Raw genomic sequence first — 23,947 nt, forward strand, 5'->3', positions numbered from 1 at the left:
GGGCAATAAAGTAATAAAGACAGTAGTACCCTATGTTTTATATTTTTGGTGGGAATCTTGTGTGAATTCTTCATGGCAAAAAAGTTATTTTTGGAAATATCTATTTAATCCTGAGCAAACAGCATTTGGCAGTCTTCAAATGGGGTTTGGATTTGTGCTGACGGTGCCCTTAGTTCCTATGTCGTCCTAAAATCATTCACTTTAATTTGTGTTACAACAGATTGGGAAAATGAAGTATCTGTATTCTCTTTTCTCTCCCTTGGGTGCAAAGTGGAAATAGTTGCAAAATACAACTTTCAGCCCTGACAAGATCACAGGCACGGATTTCAGCTCAGCTATACCAGCAAGTACCGGGTGACAGGATCAATTATCAAACAAGACAAAACTGCACAAGAACTCAAGAAGAAGAGATGAGCAGTGCTTTATGCAACCAAGACCGACCTCAGGAGCTTCATGTAGTCAGAAAGCTGCTGCCCAAACTTTCGTTTAGGAGCTTGAACTTGAGTGCTCCCTGTGACAGCTGATCTCAGCTGGTTAACTGAAGGTGCTTGGTGTGGTATGGACACTGCAAGCAGGAACAGGGATAGGAAGGGATAAATTCACATGGGATTTAAGATGGGTCCCTTTGCAACCCCACGTGCAGGCTGCTGAAGGAGGTCTGCTGTTATTTAATGTCCTTTTTATGGGGTTGGAAATCCCGGACTGATGGAAACTCTGCAGAAGGTGGCAAGGAGAAGTGCCATGTTTCTGCATTCCCCTTGAGGGATTCCTCCTTCCTTCATGTCCTCAGGCTAACTAACATGCCACAGCTCTTATTTTCTTTGCAAAATCCTCCCTCTACCTTCTCTTGAGGTTTGCCTCACCTTGCCTGGTCTCTCGGAGACTCCTCTCCACTATGCGTGGGCAGGAGGGGATGGGGCTGGCTACACCCCTGCCTGCATCTTCGTGGCACTCGCTGAGTATAAGAAGATGTTTATTTTCTAGAGGAAAACGAATATTCAATGAAGAAGACCAAGATAGCGTGGAAGATGTCAATTTGCCTGGAAAATACTCAGTCTTTGCCACCCAGAGAAGAAATACTAGGTTTTAGAGCAGCATTCTTTGGACCTAAGCACCAAAGAGGTATTCCTGGATTTAGCAGTATTAGTTTTGACCTGCTTAGATCTATTTACACTGGTGTGTCTGCTGAAATCTTTTCTGCTTTGTTTGTTTTAGCTGTGGGAGGTAGGATCCCTTCTTTTTCTGCTAACATTTCTTTTGAATTGCCTGAGAAAACGGCTTCTATGCCTCAGTTTGCCCACTTTGTGAGAAAATTGGAAGAATTCTTGCATATCTCACTAGAGGTTTGGCCAGGACTGACATTCTTCTGAAGTATTTTGTAGTTCTGGAAAAAGATGTAATGAAAAGTCAAACATTATTACTTCTCGTTTCATGGTTACAGAAAGTTGAGCAGTGACATCTAAGAAAATCTAAAACTCTTCTTAAACATTTATAAACCCTTCTCTTTTTTTTTTTTTTTTTTTTTTTGCTTTTCTGAAGATGCTCACAGCCAGCACTTGAGCACTTGTAGGCAGATTGCTGGGACTTAGGTCTTACTTCTAAGTAGTTCAGACAGATACTGCAGAAGAAATAGGCTTCAAAATCCTGCTCATCATCTGCAAGACGGTTCAGAGTCCATCCTGTTCTGCTAATACATGGCAATTTTAGTACAGAGTCTGGCAAGGGAAATATTAACAAGAGTAAACTGTAACAACCTCATAGTGCCAACATCAGCAGGGGCAACTGGATGCTCCTGCAGGGTTTACCTGCTATTAATTGAGAACAAAATTCTTGCTTCAGGGCTTTAACTCCTGCTGTCTGTCTGAAATGCAGTTGCTGTGCTGCTGAGCTACTTGAAAAATCCTACCATATAGATAATTTCAGGCTGTCTGCAATAAAAACAATAGCAGGCAAGGAGATAGTACAAAGAATGGGTTAAATCACAGACTTCCTACCTCTTTGGTATTCCTGGATAATAATCCACCTACAGGGACTCTACGCTGTGGGTAGAAAATGCCTACCTCTTTTTAAACATAATTTATGCACTCCTTTGCCTTTTGAAAAGGATAGACACCAGCCAGAGAGAAGACTGCTCTGCTGCATTAGGGCTCAAAATTAACCATCAAAATGTGTGTCTGATGTGCAAGTCAATTTGCCAAGTCATAGATGTTACAAACAGACATTTGATTGCAGCATGTATTTGCAAAATACGTTTTTTTAGCTACGTAGCTCTAGCAAATACCATTTTTTCCAGTACGGGCTAAAAGTTCAGGGATGCGTATGTTGTTAACCTGGCACAATAGGAAAGCTGCCATAAACTGATTCCCCCAGGTTTCTTTCTGCAAGTGCTGTGTACTGTGAGGCAGTGACTCCTGTGTGAATCAAAGTGCCCTTGACTCGATCTGCAGTAAGCAGGAAGGAAGGTGCCTGATATTTTCTTCTCTGATGCTGCAGTGGCATCTGAGGAGGCTGAAAATACGAAGGAGACTTAAAAGGAAGCTTATTCCTTTATTATTTTTTTCCTTAGGAGAATAAAAGTGGGCTTGGATAAGAAGGAGTTGATTGGTGAGAAGTCTCTGCTTATGGGTGCTTTTAAAGTAGAATTCAGACCTAGCAAATTCTGTGGTGGTTGCATAAGTCTTGAAGTTGCATTGCTAAAGCCTGAAAAGCAACCAATTGACTGGGAAACATATTTCTAATATTATTTCTTCCTGACCTTTCTTTTTGTTTTGATTTGAGTTTTGATTAACTTCACATTAATTTTAATCAATGAACATTGGGGAGGAAAGTGTTTTTTTGGTTAAACTTCCAGCACCTTCCCCTCGTTCTTCTATTTAGCAAAGGAGGAATTCCTGGTACCTTCAGGGATTGCTCCAGGAAAAAAAAAAACAAAAAACAACAGGCAAGTCCAGTTTGACATTTTAGATGCCTTGAGTTAGACAAGCAGGATAAAAGCAATTTCAGGCCATCCCTGTATGTCATTAAGAAAAAATGCAATGGTAAATATGAGTTACAATTAACTCTTGGAAAGCTGTACATTTCTTTTCAAGGACCTGAATGCCCCCTGAGAGATTTCATAGCCATTTTCTGCTCACCTGTAATGGGGATTACTGCACTATTACAGTGGAAGAAGGCACCAGTGAGTGAGTCTCGTGCTGTTCATGCATGCCCAACACACCTTGTGGTCTGCGTCTTAGAGGAGATTTTCAAAATGATTTGTATCTCCAAAGGAGATGTGCAACTCTTGTATTGTCCGCCTCACTCCTGGAGTCTTTGGGGGAGTAACGAGCTTGCTGCCTGTTCTAGCCTACTGCAAGTGACAGAAAAGGTCCAAGTGCCATTCTTCTGTCTGCCCTGACTCCTTTCCTCTCACCCTGATCTGCAGTAGCACCCCTGCCACCTCCAGCTGCGTGTTTTCTCAGGAAGCCATCAGCTTATCTTCAATATCTGCCTGGTGCCTTTGTCATAATAATAGAGATGATCCTAGAGATTAGCCCACCCCAGCCAAAAAAAACGTGACTGATCCTAGTGTGCTTTCTGCCTTTCTGTGATTGCTCAGGGAGCTTCAGCATATGTCGGGCTTCAGCACACGCAGCATCTGCTCTGGCATCTCGTGCTGTAGGGTGTTGGTCTTCTTGGAAGAGACCCGCTTTGCTAGACACAGCTCCCAGCTCGTACTTAGTCTGCCTGCTCTGGGAAGGCAGCGTGTTTGCTGACAACAAGCAAGATAAAAGTCAAGGGCTCGTTCCATTGCCACTTCAGGGCTGATGTATAACTTCCTCCTTCAGTCTGAAATCCCTGTTCAGATTACACGGGTTGTGGAGGCGATGGGTTCACTTAGATTATTTTTCACTTGGATTATTGTGTTCACTTAGATTCATGTAGACTATTTTCTGGCTTTATGAGGTTGCTGTAAACTGGAACCAGTTAATGTGTACGGTATGCATACGTCTACTAGTGCTTCAATTCTTCATGCTTCATTTTAAAATTTCTCTGGGACATATATATATATATATATATATTTCCTTTTAAAGTTTGTCATTACTTAGATATTCTGTAGTAGTCAATACTGTCAGTAATCTGTTACGCATGTTCTGCTTTCATTTTTCACCTGAAGGAGCAAAAATAATCTGTTTTTTTTTACCTGTTGTTTAGAAAGGTTTTGTAGATAGTCTTAAATGGTCCTAATTTTTACCTCCCTGAATCATGAAAGCGTTGCTTTCTCATTTCCTGTCAATCTTACTGAGGAATGCTGAATAATCAGAATGAAGCAAATCTAAGATTGCCTTCTGATCCCTCTGATTTATTTTGAGGAGAACTTCACTTCTTTCTGCTGTCAAAAAGGTGTCCTCACTTCACCTGCTTAAAGCAAACATGATACTGGAGATTCGTAAAACTTTATCTCCAAATTACTGTGCTCTGTTTTCTTGATTACAGATGGAAAAAAATCACTATCAAGAAGTTGGGGCTTGCCAGAGGTCACTTCTGCAGTTAGACCAAGAATTGGTGCGTTCCCGTGCTTCCTACACGAGATGGTGCTGCTTTTCTCTGCCTTGCCTCTTGTTTCAGCACAGTCGCTGTATCTGCCACTGAATCCTAAATGTTCATAACAGAGTCATCTTTTCATTAGACATCACATATCCTCAATTGAAGACTGTGTTTATTTCAGACTTCCTTTTTAAGTGACGTGGTCAAACAAGGGCCAAGGGCTGCTAATTGTCCCCGGATTTGATGTGCAATGAGAATCATCCCTGGAATAATACTTATGGGGACTGACACAGACACCTGCATCCTTTGGTCTGACAGAGCAAGAGCCTTGTGGCTCCTTCTCACTTCCACGAGTACCATATGCAGTTATTAGGCCAGCTTTTTTATTTTTTTATTTCCCTCTCCTGAAATGCCATTTAGTGTTGGATGACAGCTGAAAGAAGTCTCTGTGTGGTGAAGACCATAATTATTGTACAGGACTCTTAAGAGGAGAAGCTGTTTTGGCTAGGTTGGAATGGTGAAGTCTCTGCCATAGGCTTTTAAATAGATGAATTTGGCCTTTTTTTTTTTTTTTTTTTTTTTTTTCTTCTCTCTGCCAAGCTCTCGTGCCAGCCATCAAGGTGTTTGACCTTCTCAGGCCACAGTAAAAAAAATGAGTGCATCTGAACTCACTGCCCAAGAACCTCAAATGCCCCTACAGCAAAGGCTTCTCCAGTGCAAGAGGTTTTTCACTGTGGAGCCTAACACTTTATTGGCAAGCTTGCAACAGCAAAATGCACTGAAGAGTGGGACCTCCCTCTCCTCACAGTCATTTGTTCTTCTAATCCTGAGGCCTCCTCCTGTCTCCTATTTGCCATGTCCTACTTCTGACATTTTCTTTCTCGTTGCTTATACTGGAACCCACTATTTTCTGTACTTCTGCTTCAGGAGTGTCCTTTGAATGCCTGATGATGACTGCAGTTCCTCTGCTGCATAGCATCTCCTGCTCTGTGAGCAGCAGGTCAGTCATCCAACAACAATTAAATGGTGCTTAAAAACAGAACTGGCGCCACAGCCTCTGGGTGAAGGGGGAACAACCAGAAGGATGAGATGATGTTGATCCTCCTAAAAGAAAGAGTGGTTTTTTGTCCAGAAAGGGACACAGAAACACAAAGCCAGGCTGAGAAAGGTGAAGAAAAAATCACAAGCGAGCCCCTATCCTCCTGATTTATGTGGAAACCTATTTTTATCCTCAACTAATTTGCAAACAAGAAAAACCCACCCAACACAAAGCTATAGGACTGTAAGCAGGACATGTGGAATGTTATTTGGAAATAACTCAATGGAAATTGGAAAAAAAAGTCCTTTTTTCCTTGAAAATGTTCAACGATATTTGCCTTATGTGTCCTGCAGACTTCAAACCGGCAAGGCTTTTTCCTTTCCAAAGCTTGTAGCAGTTAAGTAGGTTTGTGGAGAAAGCTGCTTTTTATATTTCTGTCATTCCCCCCTTCCACTGGCTCTTTTGCTCTTTCCACCCACCATTTTAGCTTTTCACTTTTTTTCTGAAGTAAAGTTGAGGGAGGCAAGAAACTAATAATGGGAGAAAAAATGATTATTTTCTCATGAAGAAAAGAGAGACTTTTAATACACTCTCTTTAAGAGGAGGGGGTAGAAAAGTTTGTTTGTTTTTCCAGAAAATATATGTACATGTATTTGGCCAGCTGTAGATCTTAAACAGCAGAATACACACACTATAACTGTTGATACTCCAAAAGCTGTTTCTTAGTAAATAAAATAAAATAAAAAGCTGTACATTGTGAGAAGGCTCTCCCTAAGCATCATCTGCAGAGTTTCCAAAAGCTGTAATGCAAAGACGAATGAGGCTGTGGAATAAATGGTAAAGAGGACCAATGACACTTCACTTTCAGCTTGTCTCTTTCTCCATGTATGTTTAAAAAATTAAATCAGTGCCTCCGCATAGTGAGAAGCTCGAAGCCACCAGTGATTCTTTAGCATTTCGATGAAGGTAGGTTTATTTTTTTTTTAAAAAAAAAAAAAAAAAGGTTGTACCTAAACTGCAAATTAGTGGTGAGTTCTATTAACTGTAAGAATTCAGAATTTAGGCTAGTGACTTGGCTTAAGAGCGTTTCCACGGCCTGTGGGCATTTTAATAGCAGGACTGCAGTGAGCGCTAGCAGGGATTCTGCAGCTTGATAGCTTTGGGTTGTCTGGAATTTGTTCTTGATTACAGCTAGCATCATGTGCAGTGCAGGTAGTGAATGAGAAGATGCATTTTCCATTTGTATCCAAATCTTTATTGATTTTTTACAGCTTCTGGTCTCTCAGGAAACGTGGTACAGGGCTCAGGAACGTAGTTGCAGCACATAAATCTTCTACTGAGACTTTCCTGAATGTCCTTCTGAGCCCTATGCCACTGTGTACATCACAGCTCTTGTAGCAAAACCTCTAGACCAACCTTCTGCTGTATCTGGACAAAGTCACATAGAGCCTTCCTCCCAGCAGAAACCTCATTTTTGTCCTTTTGCTGAAGTCCTCAAAACGAGGAGCAAAGGATACCACAGAAGTTTAGGAGCTGTTGGGATGAACGGTGTGAGCAAGTATCCTGGTTGCAAAAAGGAGCTGCCATTCCCAACCTTCACACCTGGGATCTCAGCTTAAGTTTAGCGCAATTCCTACACCTGTAACCATGGACGTCTTGCTTCTAAAATAGGTTTAGTCGTGCTGAGAAGAGATTAGATGAAATTTCTTGACGGTCTGAATTGGACCTTGCTGTTAAAGTCAAGAGCCAGGGAAGTTTGTATTTGCAAGAAATGCCATAACAGCAAAGGACAATTATTTATGTTGCTCCTAGCAGAAATACAACCACTAAGAAATCCTACTGGAATGAAGGAAGCACAAAAAAGTACTTCACCTTGGTGGTTATATATATATAGGCTGATCTGGTTTTCTTGTGGAACATACCGAGAACAAGAGGCCTAGGAACAGAGCTCCAAACTCCCCAGCTTTTGCTCGTACTTGTGCCACAGCTCTCAGCAGGATTACTTTTGCATCTATGTTTGCCGTAGTTCCTCCTTTTTCCCTTTCTAATAATTTTAAGAGACAAGATGACAGACCAGATTAGAAAAATACCTATAAATAATACTGTACGTAAAGAGGCATTTACCCACTGAATCTAAAAGTCTTTCCCTGATTTGGTTCTATTTTTATAAACTTCTTCTTACTTGACACTGACAATGATTCATATAAATATTAAGTATTCATTTTTAGTCCACTGCACAGAAGTGAAGCTAAACTGGAGTGTTCTTTGGAGTTTTACCCTGCAGGTCCTTCCTTAGGCCTCCAAATGGGAAGAGGGACAGAAGAATTTGGTTTTGGAATACTCTACAACTTGGTCTTATGACCCTATATTAAATAGGATAAACGTGATGTTTTTAAAAAAGCTCAGTGACATTCACATTTTAAAGCTTGCTTCCCCTCTGCCCCCCCCCCAGCTTCTGCAGAATATAAAAATAAGGTGTTACCCCAAATTAAAACTTAAATCTGAATGCTGTGGACTATAACATTTCTAGTTTAAACCTCCTTTTTTGTGCTCTGGTTTACAACTTTTACCATTACGTTCTTTTTTCTGCTATGTCTTTTTTTTTTTTTTAATTAAATCAGGTTTTTAAATGTTTTATTTATTATCAAAATGTTTTCTTCTTTAGGCTGCACAGCAAAGCTACTGAAGCACTGAAAGACTTTTTTTTTTTTTTTTTACCAGTATTTGTCACTTTTAAATTTTAATACAGTTGTGTTTCTGTTCTAGCAGGAGTTGATTTGATAACAGATGGAAAAACTGAAAAACTGCCTCCGCTTCATTAAAGCCCCTCACAAGACTCTTATATAAGGTAGAGAAAGGATACTTAACACGAGTTTCTACTGAGAATTTGGGCTAGTTTTGTGTGTATCATGAAGGCAGTGAATGTAATGGCTAGAATGCTTATCGATCACTTCTGTGTTGTTTGTTTATGCCAGACCTGAAGCATATGTGCTGTAAAAGGCACTAACCTTGCAACAACTTGTTCTAGTGCTTTTCCAAGTTAAACTTACCCTGGCAGTAGTTGAATTGAGATCGCTTTCCTTTAATGCACTTTGAAATATTAAAAAGTAATAAAATGCAAGTGATCAATTTCCATTTAAATGAAAAGAATGTTTATGTTAAAATATTGATGAAAAGGCAGCCTTCAGAGATTTTAAGAATACATGTATTTACATGGCATGACTGAAAGGTGACAGATTGATAGCCCTGGGAAATGCAGGTTAGTTCAGAACAAATTACATGGTGTGTCCTTACACTGACTTGGGAGCTCGCTTTTCAGCACGGCAGAAGAACTGCTCAGGCTCTGGGGTGAAAAAGTTGGCTTTACTTCTATCGAGATGCTACTTTTTTGTGCGTTTTGTACATTCCTTCTCCATAGGGGCTGTGCAGAGATCACTGAAGCTCATCATGGAGTCAGCCACCCGATGACACCTGGTCACTTCCTCACAGGCACTGACTTTGAACTGGCAAGCAGTTTAATATACAAATCCTACAAAATTTAAGTCACGCGGTCTCCGGCAACGTCACTACAGGTACCTGTTTTCTGCTCTTAACCTTGCTGAGTTCAGTAGTGTGGAATTATCACACGGGAGCAGCTGCCTAGTTCCATATTATTGGGAAAAAAAAGTGCTTTGTCACATATCCAGTGTATTGCTTTGTGAATTCCCTGTGCCGTGCAGACTGGATCACCCTCACTAACCGCCTGGATTATGCGGCTGCCTGAAGCAGGGAAGCCCTCCGAGCAGAGATGGTGAAAACTTGAAAATCTTGCAGTTGGAGGAATATACTAAACTCGAAATTTCATATCCTTAGCAAAAACTGTAACCACTGGATTATTGCATAAGGGGAACTGCTTCACGCTACTAATACCCCATTTAAGAAAAAATCTGGGCATTAACAAGACTGATACAAGGTAGTTACCAACAATACTAAGGTAGCTCTGGGCACAGCCAGGTACAATACTGTACAACACCTTTTGAAGAAGCATAGCTTTGGGTATTTCCTCCTCTAGTCCAGCTTGGTTTGCGAAACTATATCCACACAGTGTAAATTCTTCCCACCAGTTGTTATTGTTAACTTGGTGCTTTTAGGGCGTCTAGAGTGCAAAAAAAAAAAACAATGCAAGTAACCCGAGAAAAGTTATTTTCCCATTTTGAAAATGATGTACCAAGACTCAACATCCTGCGATTCCACATGGAGTAGAATTCACAGAAAATGAGGGAGGAGGGCTGAGGCATACCCAAACGATCTGGTTTAATGAGCTAACAGAATGTGCTGTCTGTGCCCCATTGCAAACGTTCATTTGGGAAGCTATACGGATATGGCCTTTCTTCACGCTACTGGTGTGCTGTAGATGCTAGCTGAAACCCCAGAGAGGTTTCTTCAGAGCTAACATATGCAAGCAAGTAGGGCACACAAATAATGACTTTAGTCAGATCTGCTAACAAATGTTTCTTTGATAAATGCATTAATTCAGTTACTTGCAATCATCTGTCCAAATCTCAGCTTTTTTTTTTTTTTCCCTCCCTGCTTTCTAGTAAATTCATAGCATGTAGCTCTGTGTGCACTTCTGAACAAGTGAGATCTTGAAAGTCCAATATGTGGACAGTTCTGCATGAAAGCTACCGATCACCTAATCAGAACAAAGGCTCACCCTGTTGTCCTAGCCCAGATGTCCCTTGAAGACAGTAAACGTGCTGTCTCAGGAGTTGCTATAGCTGATGATCAAATGTGTGAAGATAAATTTGTGTTTTGGAGTTGAAGACACCATAGAATTGCTACAGAATTTCAAACACGTAATTTGCCTTTGGTTCACGTCACACTGATACCTAGAAGGTAAAAGGAGCTTTTTTTCGTGGAGCAGGTTCTCCAAAAGATGTTTTCTTTAGAAAAGTGAAGGCACTTTTGCAGTATTGATTTCCTGCTGCATAGGCATAACTAACATTTCAGGAGATCTATACCAGTTTAAAATTTACATTAGGTCTTTTAATGAAATCACTAGCACCTTTGGGACTTCTTGGTAGGATAAACGCTGAACTCATATCAGCTGAACACTAAATTTCAACATCACTTAAGCAAAATTCAGATAGTAGTTGATCTACTACTTCCCTTTCCCCCAACACAACAACAACAAAAACAAGAGCAATTGACTCAATCTGGTATTGGTTGAGTTATTATAGCATAGTTAGGTTGTTCTTGGTTTCTCCTGACACGTGCTTTACCAAAAAAACTTGAGTTAAAATCAGTTCTGCCGCATGCGGGACACACTGCCAAGAAGTGCTAAGACGTACTGTCACTAGCTTTCTTGCAGATCTCCACACTGTAAGCAATGGGGGGATCCATGCTAAAAAAAGAAAGAGGAATAGCACAATGTGGCCGATATTGTGTTGTTTTGTTTTCAGAGTAGAGATCGGAGGCTGCTGTGGAGGCAAGCCCTTTTGCATTTAGTGCTGAGGGAATTTCACAATTGTCTTTGTCCTGAAAATTAATTTTCTGAAGTGGGTCTGCATGGGTCTCGGCTGGATCCCATTAAAATCAGTGGTAGCTGGGGCAATGGCCCTACAAGACAGGGCTGGACTATACTGAAAGTCTCTTAACTCCTTGCCCGTGTCCTTTTATGCCATAGACATGATCTCCATTCCAACAGAGGTTGTAGGTGCCCAGCCTTTTGTAGCGGGTTCTCCTTATACATTTCCCTGAAGTCTGTTATCGAATTAGAAATACTCTGATCGAAGTTTTTCATTTAGTTTATGCCTGGACAAATCATAGCGACGGCCTCCACCATCTCCACCTGTCAACTGATCTGGAGTAATGAACAGTGCAAGAACCCAAAGTGACAACTAGAATGGGGTTATTGGGATGAAATTTCAAAGCGAAATCTGCAGCAGAATTTCTGATGCATGTGAAGTCATAGGCAAGCTGAACTGAGTAGATCTTTCTGTATTTCAATAAGGAAATGCAGGTAATGCTTCAAATGTGTTTTTTAGAGGGCAAAGGTGGGCAGGATGAGGGATTCTGCTGCAGTTAAATCAAGGAGCTGTTAATCTGTTGGTGCATTTCTGTGCATTATTTGATTTGTGTGTGTGGATGCTGAGTAGATAGGACAGGACACTAAGAAAATCGGATGTATTCAGGTTGGTTGCACAGACCAAAACGGCTGTCCTGTCTTGTATTTGTCTCTGGGAAATTGTAAGACTCAGTAGGAATAGATTTTTGTCTTTTGTTATTTAAAAACAATAATCCATCTTCCTGCTTTTTTGAAGGGATATTCTATCCAAATTTTCCAAATAAAAAGCCAGCCAGGTATTTTACGCAGTTTCACGCTTTCACGACACCAGGATGGTCCTGACCATTTTCTCAATGTAAATCTAGCAGTGCTGAGGTTTGCTGCTGCTCCTCAAGTATCAACATAATTACATAAGAGTGTGCCAGCAGCGAGTGCCTGTGCTGGAGGATCATGTGCAGCACACACATTGCTGGCTGTCCGCAGCGCACTGAAAGCAGAGATTTATTGCATTTACAAAGGGCCATTACAATGCAATTTTAACTTACTGTCATTAAAGGGTCTTACATCATAAGCAATCACTGTAAAAAGCCTTAGACTCAGACTTATTCTTCATTTTTATAGCGTGATTTATTAGAGCCCCCATTATATCTTATAAATCATATCTGAAAGAAATAAAAATCAATTAGGGCCTGGTCCTTTCACCTTTACCCGTGTCGGGCAGTGCCTTGTGCTCAGCCTGGAGGAAACGGGGACGTTCCTGGAGTAAGGGATCGCTAGCAGAGGAGGAGCGAAGACAGCAAAATCTGGGTCCTTACTGAGCATGGGAGAGAGATGTAAAAATTATTTGGGAAATATTCTGCAGGGAGGGGGTGGTTCTCCATAGATTTCTCTGATTTCATCTGATCCTAACGCCGTGCCTCCCGAGTACTGTTTGGAGTGAATCACGTATTTATGTAATGCAACATTCAGCAGAGAAAGCCAAGTCAGCCTTCTAATGCTGTTCTTTCCTCAGATCAAATTCAGCATGTAGTAACTAAGCTAATTGAAATACAGTTGCAAAGATCTCAAAATGGCTGTTCTGTTAGTGTGATCCCACAAGAATGCACTGCATCTCATAAAATCAAGCCTATATAAAATGGAAACTCAGCTTTGCCATCTGTATTTGCATGAGAAAGGCTTACACTTACATGATTATCAATTAGGACTCAATTTTTCAATCTGAATACCCCTGCTTGCCCTTTTTATTATGAAATACAGCACTTGGATATGATTTGATTGAACATTAATTGAAGTCATGTGGTTTGAATGGGGATGTATTCTGTAGTCCTTTGCAGTGAAAAATGCCACTAAGATCATGAAGAGCTCTGCCAGCATTAGAGCTCTGTGTTTTGATGCAGTGTGCTCAGGTCGTTGGTTATGAAAATACATATATTTGAAAATGTACGTTCCTAATAAGGTGCTAGGATCTATTGCACCTCAGTGCTTTGGAACAGAAACATGCAATGTATATATTAAAAAAAAAAAAGCCCTACGCTGCAATTAATCTGTTCTCCTGAACCGTACTGCAGGAAAATTCATTTCTGTCCTTGAAGTGGCTGGTAATTTTGGCAGGGAATTTCAGTAACAGTAAGGCTGGACCCTCTGTTGCTGGTTTGCTACCACCTCTCCTTATGGTAAAAGAAAGGCAGTATGTATAGACTATACTAAGGTAGTACCATAAATACACACAGAGCAGTCTTGTATTTTTAAAAATAAGAAAGATGAGTACCAGTAAATACTGTTCAAAAGAAGGAAAAACAAATTGGAAAAATAATTTTCCTAGGTGCAAGTCTAATATATCCGATTTTTGATCAGTTCTACAATAAAAATAATAATGGATCTTTGTATCCTTTGTCTCGTGATGCACCAACACAGAACACCAGTATTTTGTTGCCTTTTTTTTTTTTTTTTTTTTTTTTCTTTTCCCCTAACCAGAACCAAAATAGCAAATGTCAGGGGAAGGGCAAAGAAAATAACTGAAGGCATATAGGGATGGATTTAAAGAGAGAAGAGACCAAATATCATTCTGAAACTAGTCACTAAATTCATACTGATTTCAGTGGCACCAAGGTTACATTTTTAGAAGTATTTTGGGATGGTTTAATTTTGAAGTCCTTCCTCATATGGAAATCCCACTCAGCATCGTAGGAGGTGCTGGTGATAGGAAGGCATATATATGTGTATGCATATGATGGTATGATCCATACAATCACAGCCTTGGCTAAATCAAGTAAATTTTGTAACCTAGAAACATTAAAATTAAGTAAGATTAAAGATATATATATATATTTATATATATATATATATATATATATATATATATATATATATATATATATACACGAAACTGGCAACAGATGCTGTTCTTTTTAAAGGTTTTAAGATAATAGAAATAAAATTGGAAATGGGCAAATGGATTAAACACCCTTCCATGAATTAAAACTGCTAAGTCTGTGCTACGCAGCCATAGCTTTGTCAGGTGGGTAACATCATCCCTCTGATCTTCCTGTGAGGTTGTGGCTTCAAAGAGACTGTCAGATTTTCCAGGCAGACATCCCCTCTTCCTATGTGCTCCTGAACAACTCGAACCAATGAAGTCCTGGTTCTGCACGGTTGCTATGATCAGTTTTTTTCTTTTTTTTTTTTTTTCCCCTTGGTGGTAGCTTTAAAATTTATTCCTTCTGAAGCCAGAGGGACAACTCACAGGAGTTATTTGTGAGCCTGCCTGCTCCCACCTTGGCTAACTCAGCAGGGACAGAAGCTGGGCCATGGCCAACACTTTCCAGCTGGGATTGCAAAGGCTACTTTGGACAGCATGCAGAGGAGCCGAGGCCGTGCTTACTAATGGGTTATGTAAGGATTTGCAGTAACGTGTCTCTTGATGGGAGAAAATAGGAATAAGATGGGATTTGAGGAGCTATGTTAATAATGAATGGCAGAACGGTGGTTAATAGATGTCTATCTGTAATTCCATTATACTACAAGTGCAGGGGAAACTTCATTTAATGCAGAAGGATTCTCATTTTTCCAGAGCTGTAATGCAGCGTGCAGTTAAAATTAGGCTCTCTAGTTAATTGTCAGCGTATGTGGTGAGAATTACTGCAGCCAGCTTCAGTGCAGGATTAGCCATGCCTCTGCAGGGGAGACCTCGCTCAAAGGCCCGAGGTGGGAGAGCAGCTCCACAAAATCCCCCTGCAGGGAGAAGGGCCCCTGTGGGTAGGGGATGCGTGTGGGGCCGCTATCCTCCTCCCTGTCTGCTCTCCCAAGGTGCCTGTCCGAGGAGCATTCCTGTGCTGAGCATGTCCTGCACGAGACTGCTGCAGTATAAGCCCTCGCCGCGAGGGGTGATGCCTACCTGCACCTCTCCGGGGGATTTCACCGGGTCCTGAGCTCTGCCCAGCAGGCCAAAGACTGAGCAGAAGCCTCCCAAGACAGTAGGGGGATCAGGAGTTAGGGTCCCGTATGCCTTCCCATTCCTATGGGATGCGTTTTAAATGGAGAAGAACTAGCTTAAATGAACACAGCAGGGTTGAAGGGCTCCTGAACGTACAAAAGAAAGCTGGAAGAAATTCCTTTCTCTCATCTCTTCCCTACTAGCCTTTACGCTGTCTCCTTCCTCGTGACCAAAATTCGCCTTTCCAAAGTCACCTGCCAAGGAAAGCTGATCCTTCTGCAGGGTGCCAAGGGAGAACAGGCAGGACGGGTGAATAAGTTTTACCATGAGCCTTTATTTCCTCTTCCAGATCAGGGCTGTGCAGTATGTGCCAGGATGGCAAATCAAGCTTTTGGAGCCTTTCCATGGGACCCCAACCAGCTTTTATTTAAAAACAGGCAAAATGTTGACGTGGAAGGACTACAAAAGCTTCCCTTAGGGTTCCTTAACGAAGCCTGACTGTCCGGTGTGAATGTGAGTGGTCACACAGGAGCTCTGCTAAGAGCTCCACGTTCCCAAACCCTGACTGACCTCGTGGCCGTGAACCGCCACAAGCCCAACCTTACCCTGCTGGGGAGGAGGAGGAGAAGGAAGGGGGCAAGGATGTCGGACACCTGCAGGCCCAGTGCTTCAGGAAGTCACCTGGAGCTTGGCTTGTGTAAGAACAGCATGGCCAGACAGAAAACTGAAGGAGAGGAGGTGCTAGGAAAGTATTTTTCACACACGGTGAGCGCAGAGGCCTATGAGGTCTCACGCGTGCAGAAGGCAGAACCTGAGGACAACCTAACTCCCAGATACGCTGCTTTACCATGTCTGTGCAACTCTGAGGGGATTTTCCCTCTGTATCTACGTAGGGAAAATACATTTACAAAGGTGCCTGAAGCTGTGCAAAAGGTCCTAGTAAGCTTTAGAGAAATGTCCCACTGATTTAGGTGCCCGGTACCCGTTGGTGGGTGGTGATGTTTAAGCTGCCTGAGGAGATGCTTTTGCAAATCCCCTTGGATGGCTGCCGGTCTGCAGGTGCACCCAGTATCTCTGTAAAGCTGGCCTTTTCCATCACCTCATCTGCTGCTCTGCTCAGACCTCCAGGTACCAAACTTTGCCTCCGTTACCCAAATGGGATCCTTTATGGTATGGAGAACTGCAAGACCTCTTTGCTTTACTAAGGTAGGTGTCTAAGGCAAGGTGTGATTTGAAACAAGCTACCTTTTCTTCAGATTTAGAAGACCATGCAAAGTGTTTAATCTCTCAGAATGAATTGTGTTACGCAAGGAATTAGTATTTAGAAACCTGGAATGTAATTAAACCTGGCCTCTATTGTTTTAACAGGGCACTGTTAACTACGCTGCATCTAACAACAAACAAGTAGTAACTGGGATCTTATGTTTGGTCAAAGTAAGTTTATAAACAGACCAAATTTGCAGTTAGCTGATCTTGCCTGAAATACACAAGTGCTCTTCCCTTCTACCTGGCCACCTACACTGAGACCTGCAATGAGATCAGGTACCATTTGGTACCAGTTAGGTGCTGGTAAGTAGTCAAAGGGCTTGTGTTTGTAAACAGTGCTCATGGAAATGCTCCAGGAATGGCTACATTGGAGTAAATGCTGAGCCTGCCTTAGCCTGTTCCTTATCGTTCACGGCATTACTATACCAGATACAGCCCAGGGAAATCTTGCTTTATTCAGATCTGCAGCTATGTTCGTATGCTGTGTCCCTTGTACTTGCTCAAGTGTAATGGTATAAAGGTTATGTAAATCGATGCTTACGTTAAGATGTTACCTTGGGATACATTTTGGTGTCAAATACATACACCAAACATATAAAATAACCATTAGCGCAAGTCTAAGATCCAATTAGGCTGAGAAATTTTGTGATGTATATTTTTGACAAAATGGCAGTGAATTCTAATTTTTGCATGTCTGGAATTGTCAGTAATTGAAAGTAGCACACGCAATGATAAGGGAGGTAAGGGTGGATTTGTTGCCTGACTATATACTTTGCTAAGCATTGCTTTAATATACCATTCGCTTGTTAATGATGCTGTCAATTATTTTACTATAAATTAGCTATTGTGAGTTTGAGATCTTTTTGCAGTGTCTGTCATTAGGTTGGAGAAGCACAAATCAAACTCCTGTCTCTTTTTACATCCATAACCATAACATATGGCTTTTATTAGAAAATGTTAAGTGTCTTTTAATGTCTCCTTAATGGACAGTGTGTGCATGTGTTGATGATGAAAGCCATCTTCCTTCATGCAAAATATTAATGCATACGGCCTGTGTCTCCATAGATACGAGTTAAGGAATGGTATTTAACCCATGAAATATTCAGTATACACTTAACTTCAGAAATCATGTTTCCCTAATTTAACAGTCCTTTAAAAAAGAACAAGTTAAAGGTAAATCAGGGGTTGAATTCCATCAGGTATGCACATGTAACTGTGAATAAATGGTATAATAACCACTGGAAAAAAAAAAAATGTCTCTGTAAAATGCCTATTCCTAAATGGAAATACCCTCAGGGAATTAGGAAACGTGTTTTGTTTTGTTTTTTTTTCCTGCTAGAATTCCAGCTTGTACATCATAGACTCTTAATATTGGTTATATATTTTGCCCTCCAACCTAAAATATCGGAATGTTTCCAAGAAAAATGGTGTTTTAACCTCTCATCTGTTCGTAGCTTTTTTGTTGGGGCAGCTTTATGCGTTCGGCCTTTGGATCAGTCCACAGCATCTTGGACAAGCACACTGCTTTGACCTGAGATGTGTTCTACCAACAGATTCCTGGCCACCAGAGAGATCTGCTATTCAAATCGATGCCTGCTAATGTCAGGCTTGATTAAAGGAAGCTAACTAAGCCTTTTGAAGGATACCCTCCAGCCTTCCCTCTCTGTTTCCATGTTCCCTTGGCAGAAATCGGGGATTTGAAAGCTGCAGTTCAACAGCATCATCCTTTCATGTTGTGGTAAATATTTTATTATTCCTTTATCCTCCGTGCTGTTTAAAGGAATTCATTTAAAATATTAACTTCTTTGTTCGGGGAGGAAGTCTCCAAAGGGTATGCAAACAAGAACCTTTAGAAACGCACCAAGATATAACTCCAGGCTCTGCTCCAGCTTTCCCATTCATTCAGTCTGCAGACCTGGTGGCTCCCTGCTGGAGATCTCTGCTCAGCCCAAAAGCCTCCATCCAGCAGCCGGTCCCACCACCCATTCATACACAACCAGCTTCCCTGTCTCTGCTCCCTGCCGTTCCACAGCTTTCCTGCATCCATCCAATTCGCCCCTTAATTTGATCTCGCTCCTTTGATCGTCCTCAGGAGCACTGCTCATCCTCCCCCACCAGAGCACCAGCCTTCCCCACGGAGGGCTGGCAGCAGCTCTCTGCCTTCGCAAGGTATGTTTAAGAGCAGAGTAACGCTTACCCAAGCCCGTTTCTTTGTGAAGGCACTATCCTTCACCTATTTTTCCTGCTTATCCAAACAGATGCCCTGGGGCTTGATCCTGCTGTTGCTCCTGAAGTAAATGTGCTCCTTACCTTTAACTGCCCTTGCACAATCAGGCCCTAATTAATGTCACTGTCCTCGTATGTAACAGCACCGCAGGCACCAACTGAGAGGAGTCGGGTGCCTGTTTAAGACCATCTTTATTCACAGCTATGCTGGGAACTGCACCAGTGTGTGCTCCCCTTCCCCAAACAACTGCAGGCACCGAGAGGGAGGAGTTGTCCTTCAGCAGCCAGGCAAGAAACCTGTCAAGCACAGTGTCCCCGCTACATGAATGAACCCTCTCCTCTGATTAATACTTTGCCTTTCCCACAAGGGAAAAAGACAGAGTAGGGAGGTAAGTGAGCGACTGAATTATCCATTCTCAGAGAAGCAGGATCATAAATATTTAACACGGTACGTATGAGAACAGACTGCCTTTCCAGTCCAGGCTAAGAAACTCTCCAAATCCCCTGCTCCCACAGGGACTGCCAGCTCCCGTGATCCTTTTTCCATCTCGTGAAGGGGAGAGAGCTGGTAGCTCAGAAGAGGGCTGGACAAAGGTGCCTCTCCTTACGGGGCTATACCTGACTGTCAAAACCTGTGCGTGGAGAGAAATGACCTGCAGGAACGGAGCTCTCCCTTCTCCCGTGGGATCACCTGGCCCGTGCCTGGGACCCTGCCCCAGCCCGTGCGTTTTTAGGAGCATGCTGGAGAGAGAATAAGGGCCTTGGCAGCCCCCAGGTGAGTACACGAGCTCCTGCCACGGTGTCCACCTGCGTGCCCCGTGGGTTGTGTCCCCACGGCCCCCACCTCGTTGTGTGTGACCCCCCCCGGTGCGGGTGCCACGGGGCCGGAGGGTGCCGGGGCGCTGGGAGGAGGGCACAGCGGGGCTTACCCTTGCATATCTGGAGGAGTAGGGATCCTCGAAGAGCGCCCAGATGCGGGGCTGCCACCGCCGCCAGAAGCCCCCGGACCTGCCATCGGGCGAGTCGCTGAGCGCCAGGCGTTTTGTCATCTCCAGCTCCTCTTCCCCATCCCCGGAGTCCCCGGTGCCATCGACGTCGCCGTCCTCGGCGCTGCTATCCAGGGGCGCCCCACCAAAGCTGTCCAGGGCCTCTTCGGCGTCGCGGTGCTGGCGGTAGGTCATCCAGCAGCAGGGCTCCACGTCGGTCTCATCGATGCCCCAGAAGGCCAGCTCCTCCTCGTACAGGGGCCCGCAGACGTCGGCGGGGCAGTGCAGCTTGCCCGTGCGGTAGTAATTCAGGATGTGGGCGAAGACGCCCGGGTGGCGGTCGAAGAAGAACTCGTCCGTGCGGGGGTCATAGTCGAAGTGGCTGTGGGCATCGGGCTCGGCGATCCAAGCCAGCCTCGTGCCGGGCAGGGTGCGGAGGGTGCTGCGGTAAGTCTGGTGCCTAGTCCCTCCCACGTTGATCACAATGCGGTCGCTCTCGTCGCCCTGGCCCATCTCGTCTCTTCTCAGGCATGTCGCAGACGCATCCGAGCAAGCACGGCAGGCAGCGAGCCCGCGAGGGGACGGCTGCGTGCGGGGCCGGCTCCGCTCCCGGCGCCGGGGGCTGCCGCTGCCCGGCTCAGGCGGGGACAGGGGCAGGGGCAGGGGCAGGGGGGGACATGCTCCGGGAGCGCGGCCGCTGCGGCGGAGGCTGGGGGGGAGCAGCGGGGCCGTGCCGGAGGGGGAGGGCCCTTCGCTGGTTGGCCGCGGCCAAAAACATAGGAGGAAGGAAAAAAAAAAAAAAAAAAAAAAAAAAAAAAGGAAAGGGGAGGTAGGAAAAAAAAAAATAGAAAGGGGAGAAAAAAATAGAAAGGGGAGGAAAAAGGAAAAAAAAAAAAAAAAGAAAGGGGAGAAAAAAAAAAAAAGAAAAAAATAGAAAGGGGAGGAAAAATTAAAAATAAAAAAAAAAAAATAAAAGAGGAGGAGAAGCGCGGCGCTGCTGCCCACAGGTGCTGCCGGGGAGGGGGCGGCGGGGGGCGCCCGGCGGTGCTGAAGGGACAGCGCCTGCTCCGCCGCGCCGGGCGCAGAGCGGGGCCGGCGGCGGGCGCCCGCTGCTCCTCCCGCTGCCGCCCGGCTCCGGCTCCGGCCCCGGCCCCGGCCCCGGCCCCGGCTCCGAGCTGCCCGCCCGCTGCCGCCCGCCGCAGCCGCGCAGGCGCCCCGCTGCCGCCCCGCCGGGTCCTAGCGCCGGGGAAGCGCCTGTGAGGGAAGCAGGGAATCGTCAACCGCAGAATCCTCTAGGTTGGAAGAGAGCTCAACATCACCCAGTCCAACCTCTGACCTAGCGCTAACCAGCCCTCCGCTAAACCGTATCACTGAGCTCTACGTCTAAACGTCTTCTAAAGACCTCCAGGGATGGTGACTCCACCACTTCCCTGGGCAGCCCGTTCCAATGTCCAACAACCCTTTTGGTAAAGAAGTTCTTCCTAACATCCAACCTAAAACTCCCCTGGCTCAACTTAAGCCCATTCCCCCTCGTCCTGTCACCAGGCACGTGGGAGAACAGACCAACCCCCACCTCGCTACAGCCTCCCTTGAGGTACCTGTAGAGAGCGATAAGGTCGCCCCTGAGCCTCCTCTTCTCCAGGCTGAACAAGCCCAGCTCCCTCAGCCGCTCCTCGTAGGACTTGTTCTCCAGGCCCCTCACCAGCTTCGTCGCCCTTCTCTGCACCCGCTCAAGCACCTCCATGTCCTTCTTGTAGCGAGGGGCCCAAAACTGAACACAGTACTCGAGGTGCGGCCTCACCAGAGCTGAGTACAGGGGGACGATCACCTCCCTAGCCCTGCTGGTCACACTGTTCCTGATACAAGCCAGGATGCCGTTGGCCTTCTTGGCCACCTGAGCACACTGCTGGCTCATATTCAGCCGACTGTCCACCATCACTCCCAGGTCCTTCTCTGCCTGGCAGCTCTCCAACCATTCCTCTCCCAGCCTGTAGCTCTGCTTGGGGTTATTGCGCCCCAGGTGCAGGACCCGGCACTTGGCTGGGTCCACCTCGCTACAGCCTCCTTTAAGGTACCTATAGAGAGCATTATTAAAGCTGGGAAAGATCCTCACGATGATCTGGTCCAACCCGGTGTGCAGAACACCGTGATGCTTGGCAGGAGAGGACAGACTGGGGATACGGAGGTGATTGTCCCCCTGGACTCGGCTCTGCTGAGGCTCACCTTGAGTACTGTGTTCAATTTTGGGCCCCTCAACATGGAGGTGCTCAAGCGAGTCCAGAGAAGGGCGACGAAGCTGGTGAGGGGCCTGGAGAACAAGTCCTACGAGGAGCGGCTGAGGGAGCTGGGCTTGTTCAGCCTGGAGAAGAGGAGGCTCAGGGGCGACCTTATCGCTCTCTACAGGTACCTCAAGGGAGGCTGTAGCGAGGTGGGGGTTGGTCTGTTCTCCCACGTGCCTGGTGACAGGACAAGGGGGAATGGGCTTAAGTTGAGCCAGGGGAGTTTTAGGCTGGATGTTAGGAAGAACTTCTTTACTGAAAGGGTTGTGAGGCATTGGAACAGGCTGCCCAGGGAAGTGGTGGAGTCACCATCCCTGGAAGTCTTTAAAAGACGTTTAGATGTAGAGCTCAGTGATGTGGTTTAGTGGAGGACTGGTTAGCATTAGGTCAGAGGTTGGACTGGGTGATCTTGGAGGTCTCTTTCAACCTAGATGATTCTGTGAACATGGTTAGGTTGGGCCTCAAAGGGAGATGGAGGTTTGGACGTGCTGGAAGAGCAGCAAAGAAGAAGTGGAGGGCTGCTACTGAGCAGGCGGTGTGGTCGGGTTGGCAAGGGGAGGCATATGGCTCAGGCTGCCAAGGAGCATTGCATGTGTTTGGGATGTGGAGAAGAAAACATTGCAGTGGTTGCAGCAGGATGTAGCAAAGAGGCTTACAGGCCAGATTTGCCAGTAAGAATGGTAACAGATTGGTCGTGAGCCTGGTGGGATAGAAGGAAGGCCTAGGAGCTGGGTGCTGTGTGAGGTGTGGGGACGGAGGATGATGAGGCAATAGGGAGCGCGTTACTGGTATTGGCAGTGAAATTGAAAAGGGAAAGTGAGGCTATGCCAAGGCAACATTAATACTTAATTACCTTAAGACAGTGACAAGATCTCTTAAAAGCTAACAGCTACCTGGGCATTGGGTTGAGTAGAGAAAGACTGGTGGTGTAGGGAGAAACGTGAGAATCACAAGCACAGAAAAGTTATCTAAAAGGCTTGCGAATCGCCAGAAAGAAGGCAATAAGCGAGAAGAGGGCAGGTCTGTAAACATGAGCCTGGAATTACAAAAGGAAAAGGGGATGATAACTCATTGACAAGAAAAACAAAACCACAATGTGATTTTAGAATTGCCCTAAGTTACTATCTTTCACAACAAAGATCTAGGGATTAATGGGGATGCATGGTAGGGCAGACTCGGAGAGTTACCGAGGTTAACCCAGGAGGGAGGATCTGTGCATCCCAGGCCACCGGCACATCCACAGCTGTAGAGGCTCTTTTCCAGCTCATTAGCTCTTGCCTTCCGTGCTACCTTCTCCCCCATCAGTGATTCCTCTTTAGGAATTTCAGTATGGAGGTCTCAGGCAACTGTGGGGATGAAAGGGATTTCTTGCAAGCTTCTGTCACTTCACTTTCCCTTCTAGCCTGGGTCTCTGTTGGAGGCTGGTCCAGGCCCTTAGAAGTGACCTGAAGGTACGTGTTAAAACGTGGAAGGTTCGCTTAAAGACAGTTGTCGTGGGCTCAGGTGGAGAGGCCACGCTAAAGCGACCTGTGAGGTTTCTTTGAAGATACAAAGGCTGTAATTGGGAACGGAGAGCTGGCAGCCACCAAGAGCTGCCTACTGCAAAAGATCTGTGAGCAATATAGCCACCAAAATGAGAAGCTGTCTTGGAAATATAAATTGGAAAAATAAATTTATATATTATTTTGATGTGGAAAAGGAAAAAGAGAACATAATTTTCCAAGTTTTTTTGAAGTTCAAGAGGGAAACTATTAGAAAATAAGATCTTTATTAAGTAAGGTACGTAGCAGAAAGTATCTACCTACTAAAACGCAAAGAATGCTTTGCACTGAAGATTATAGTATGATTTTAACTTAGTGACAGTTGATATTATCAACTAGGTGGTAGTCAATTTATATAAAACATGTTTTAATTCAGTCCAGTAGGTGCTGTGTATTATCAAAATTTTGATTTAAGCCTGCCCTGTAGTGATATCAAATCCTGGTTTTGTGTAAAAAAAATAAATGAATAAATAAAAATCCTTTTCAAATGGCAATATTTGAACTACAATAGATAAAGCAAACCTAATTAGTTTCAAAGATACTCCAATTTAGGGGAAAAATTTTCCACAGAGGTTCATTTAATCCCAAACTGCAGCACTTCTGC

The 23,947-nt window shown here is 44.3% G+C and overlaps 1 protein-coding gene across 1 annotated transcript in view; it reads right to left on the bottom strand.

Annotated features, from left to right (window-relative positions):
- The window catches only part of KCNC1 (potassium voltage-gated channel subfamily C member 1), a gene marked incomplete at its 3' end in the record, with an annotated part of 104,405 nt that extends 84,184 nt beyond the window's left edge, over window positions 1-20,221 (bottom strand). The window contains exon 1 of the mRNA XM_082762652.1: window positions 19,467-20,221. Coding sequence (XP_082618778.1) covers window positions 19,467-20,036 — 570 coding nt within the window. The 5' untranslated portion in view covers window positions 20,037-20,221. The remainder of the gene's footprint in view (window positions 1-19,466) is intronic.
- Window positions 20,222-23,947: the final 3,726 nt, after the last annotated feature.

The sequence above is a fragment of the Aythya marila genome, assembly GCF_965140915.1.
Source record: "Aythya marila genome assembly, chromosome: 5".
NCBI classification, from domain to species: domain Eukaryota; kingdom Metazoa; phylum Chordata; class Aves; order Anseriformes; family Anatidae; genus Aythya; species Aythya marila.